At 53.5% G+C, this 4,291-nt stretch overlaps 1 protein-coding gene across 1 annotated transcript; it reads right to left on the bottom strand.

Moving 5' to 3' along the window:
• Nucleotides 1–1,261: 1,261 nt before the first annotated feature.
• CHC_T00008353001 (fragment similar to S-adenosylmethionine synthase) lies at nt 1,262–1,801 on the bottom strand. Its single transcript, XM_005716102.1, has one exon. It carries the CDS (start codon nt 1,799–1,801, stop codon nt 1,262–1,264), a length of 540 nt encoding a protein of 179 aa, XP_005716159.1.
• Between the last annotated feature and the right edge of the window lie 2,490 nt (nt 1,802–4,291).

The following is a 4,291-nucleotide window of genomic DNA, read 5'->3' as shown; positions in this document are numbered from 1 at the left end:
GCACGGTCGTCGTGGACGGCTTTTCAAAGAGCTACTGCATGACCGGGTGGCGCCTGGGCTGGGCCATCATGCCGCCGCCGTTGGCGGAGCGCGTCGAGCTGCTGCTCGTGCATTCCGTCGGGTGCACGGCGACGTTTACCCAGGAGGCCGGCATTGCCGCGCTGGCCGGCGGCGGAGAGGTAGAAATGCTGCGGCGCGAGTATGGGAAGAGGAGGGACATCGTGGTGGAGGGGCTGAATGCCATTCTTGATGTGCGGTGCGACAGGCCGCAGGGCGCGTTTTGCGCGTTTGCGGACGTGCGCAGCTTTGGCAGGAGCAGCAAGGAGATTGCGGACGTGCTGCTGCAGGACGGGTTGGTGGCCGTGTTGCCCGGGACGGACTTCGGAGAGCAGGGGGAAGGGTTCATCCGGCTAAGCTATGTGAGCGAGGAGGAGGAGTAGAGAGAAGGGTTGCGCCGCATCGCCGCTACGCTCGGCAAGCTGCGCCCGGTGAAGGCGGTGGCGTAGATGTAGAGAGGAGGAGGAGGGATCAAGGGCGGGAAAATATTGCCCACTTTTCGGCGAAACTTCCGCTCGCTGCCCCTATTTTTGGGTCGTCTTCGCGTCCCCCAGAAAACATTTCGGCGCCCCGAAAAAAAGTACGAAAACTTTCCCAAATCAATAACTGATCCATCGTGCCGGCGACCGTGCGGTGGCGGTGGCGTAATCATCCCCTTCACCATCCCTCCCCGCCCGCTGTCCCTTTCCATTTCCACGACGGTCCCTCCCACCCCTCCCCGTCCCTCCCCTCCCCCCATCGCAATGGCCACCAACCTCTGCCTCACCGCCATCTCCCACACGGCCACGCACTTTGCTGTCGCCCGCCCCGACTCGGCCCTAGACCTCTTCACGCTGCCCACCTTCACGCGTAGCAGCCACCCGCCGCCGGCCACACTCACCCCGACTGCCCTCGCCCTCACCTCACGCACGGCGCGCCTCAGTCCTCGCACGAGCGCAGCACTCGCGCGCGAAGCAAAAAAGAAAAGAAAAAGGAATAAGATGTAGTAGATGTTGGACATTCTTTTACTTTTTCGGGGATGGTGACGACAGGAAAAGGGAGGTGTGGAAAGGAAGAACAAAAGGAACACAGGCTCTCTTCAAGAATCACGCGGGCAGGCTAGACGCCCGGAATAAGACTTTTAGCAAGCAAAATGCCAGCAAAACGGCAAAGAAAAAACCAAAGAGCCTGCAAAGGAAAAAGGGAATAAACTGGCGGCAAGCCTCTAAAACTTGAGTGTCTTGGGCTTCTCCCAGGTCAAGTCGGGTTCATCCCGTCCAAAGTGTCCGTAGGCGGCGGTCTTCGAGTAGGTGGGGCGGAGCAGGTTGAGCTCGCGGATGATGTGCCCCGGGCGGAGATCAAAGTTGGCCTTGACGATGTCAATGATCTCGGCGTCGGATTTGGAGCCCGTGCCGTAGGTATCAATAAAGAGGGAGAACGGCTCGGCGATACTGATGCTGTACGAGACTTGGACAAGGCAGCGGTCGGCGAAGCCTGCGGCAACGACCGACTTGGCGATCCAGCGGCCTGCGTAGGCGGCGGAGCGGTCGACCTTGGTGGGGTGCTTTCCGAAGAAGGCGCCGCCGCCGTGGGCGCCCCAGCCGCCGTACGTTTCGATGCTGATCTTGCGTCCGGTGAGGCCGGCATCGCCATCCGAGCCGCCGATGACGAAGCGGCCCGACGGGTTGAGGTGGTCACCATCTACCAAGATGGTGCGGTCGTCCAGATACTTGTCCGGGATGACCTTCTTGATGACCTTCCCCATGAGGTCTGTGGCGATCCATTGGCCTACAAGTGGGAAGGTTCGGAACTCTGTGCAGGAGTACACCGTTTGGTCCCAGTATTCCAGACAACGACAAGCAAGCACGAGGTCGAGGGTGGTGATTCTGGAGTCGGAATACTTGTCCTCCAGCTGTTGACAGACAAAAATGCAAAGTCATTCCCTGACATCAGGAATGAAATTGCTTTTTTTGGGGAAGTGCTGCATACATAATTGGCACCGCCAGTATGACCTGGCCGACAGGGCCACGTCATACTGGCGGTGCCAATTATGTAATATCGTGCATTTGACCAATCATACTCTATGTACAGCTAAAAACAATATGGATCACAGCAATGAACACTTTTCGCTTCAGGCTGGAGGAACAAAAGTAACCTAAAAGCAAAAGAGCCAACTTCACCTTCAATCACCGCAGTTAGCATCTACTCCCTGCGAGAGAGCCATGTCTGCAATCGCCACCGTGCCAAAAGCCGCCACTCCTCCCACCTGAGCTCCCCGCAACCCGCCCTGCCGTAACTCTCCCGCTCTCCCTCGCGCATGTCTCTCTCCACCAGGGCGCCGCCCAGCAGCGAGGTGCACACATGTGACACCTCTGCCCAAATATACACACGTATCTTCAAGGCCCCCCAATTGATCCAACCAAGACCCTTCACACCTTCCCCGCTGTGCCGCATCCCGCGTATCCCTTCGTTTGAAGATATCCCTCTTTCCCCTACCCCTCCCTGCCGCCCTTGGCTCCCTACTCCCCAAGAATGTCTGATCCGACGTGCCTCATCACGATCAATCTAGCGGCGCGCGAGCGACGGAGCCCTTTCCGATATGGCCAAGCCGGGCGCCATGTGCATCTGCTTCGTACAGGTCATGCCGTGCGACGTCGACGTCGTCGAAGGTATGAGATCCCATGGGCACGGTCACCGCCCCCATCAGTTTAGCGAGTGAAATTGAGCTCCCTCCAGGAATCATCACACTACGCCATGATAGTGAGAATGAAGATCAATGATTAGCATGTGAGTGCGTCCGCAAGTTTACTAGAATCCCACCTAACATGAATCGCGCTCTGCATATCAAAACCGAGTATTTCGAGTGGATCTCCTTCTCTTTGGAAGAAGCTCGTGGTCGCTCTCTTCTTCATCACTGGTCCTTTCACTATCCCTTTCTCCCCTGTTATCGTCATCAGAATTCAACCACGGTACCTCTTGACGCTGACGCACGATCGGGCGGGTAGTGCTATGCCTCGAAGTGCCTGTACGTAATTTTAACCTCCCTTTTGTCTTTTTCATGACTGATCCGTGTTTATCAGCTTTGTATCTACTGACTGTCTCTCTTTTTGCTCTCTTTGCACTTGATCGGCCTGGTTGTCTGCAATTTCCATCCCGGGCAAGACGAATGTGTTCCGGAATCTCGACGTCATCAATTTGTTCACATTCATTGCATATTACGTCCACAGGGTGCACAGCGCAACATTCATCAATAATATCGCTTGCGGTTTGATCATCCGAATCAACTTCTACGCAAGTGGAGGGATCAAAAGTAGACGCATGAAAATTATCTGACCATATGTTTTCCTTTCGGGTTTCCTCCTTGATGCTGATCAGTTTTCCTCGGATGATCTCTCTCACTGCCCAGCCTCCGTATGCAAGTCCCAGTACTGGATACGTCTTGACCAGTCTTCTGGATATGTCGTTATATTCCTTAAGGAATTTGCTCAAGTCATTGCTATGAATGCTCTGGATTTCTTGCAAGGTATGTAAACCAACATGCTGTGCAAACACAGATGAGGCACCGAGGAGGATCTCGGTTGTCTTCATTGATATACGTGTGAAGGATTGAGCTGAACGATCTATCTGCTTAATGATCGTATTTCCACGTTCCTGAGCATCCGAATTGTGTTTGTCAATAGCATTACGCAGTACACTTCCGACAGAAATGAAAGACGATTTTTCGGGAGCTCTATTGTTTCGAGGGTCTTCAACTGTCCCGCTGTACTGATCATATCCGGACCTGGTATCACCATTTGACGACGATCTGTGAAGTTGTACATCGTGTTGCCCTTTAACAGATTCAAAAATGCGTTGCCAAATTGACGCTACATCCCTTCTGATCTCTTTAATATCCCTTTTTATAGATCTCAACCCGTCAAGCTTGTCATTGATGCGCTCCAGATCTCGACTTAAGGACTCCATGCCTTTTTGAAAGCAGGTGGTACAGAAGCAAGAGGGGTTCCCAGGACATTGCATCGATAATTTGGTGCGTATATGTAATGCTTATGATTTCGTTTCGTTTTGATGCGATTTCGTTTGGTTTGAGCGGTAACCATTACGATTTATTCTCTGTAACTTCACTGATCAAGATCTATTGCGACGGGATGCAAAACTTTGGACTGCAGTGCATGCTAATTCAATGAACTCAGGCTGCGCTGAATATATCCAACCCATTTGCTTCGTGAATAATTCTCAGTACCAATGTCAGTTCGAC

The sequence above is a fragment of the Chondrus crispus genome, genomic scaffold, assembly GCF_000350225.1.
Source record: "Chondrus crispus Stackhouse genomic scaffold, scaffold_247, whole genome shotgun sequence".
NCBI lineage: Eukaryota > Rhodophyta > Florideophyceae > Gigartinales > Gigartinaceae > Chondrus > Chondrus crispus.
The sequence above is the reverse complement of the archived record's forward strand: the minus strand, read 5'-3'. Positions and strand labels throughout refer to the sequence as shown.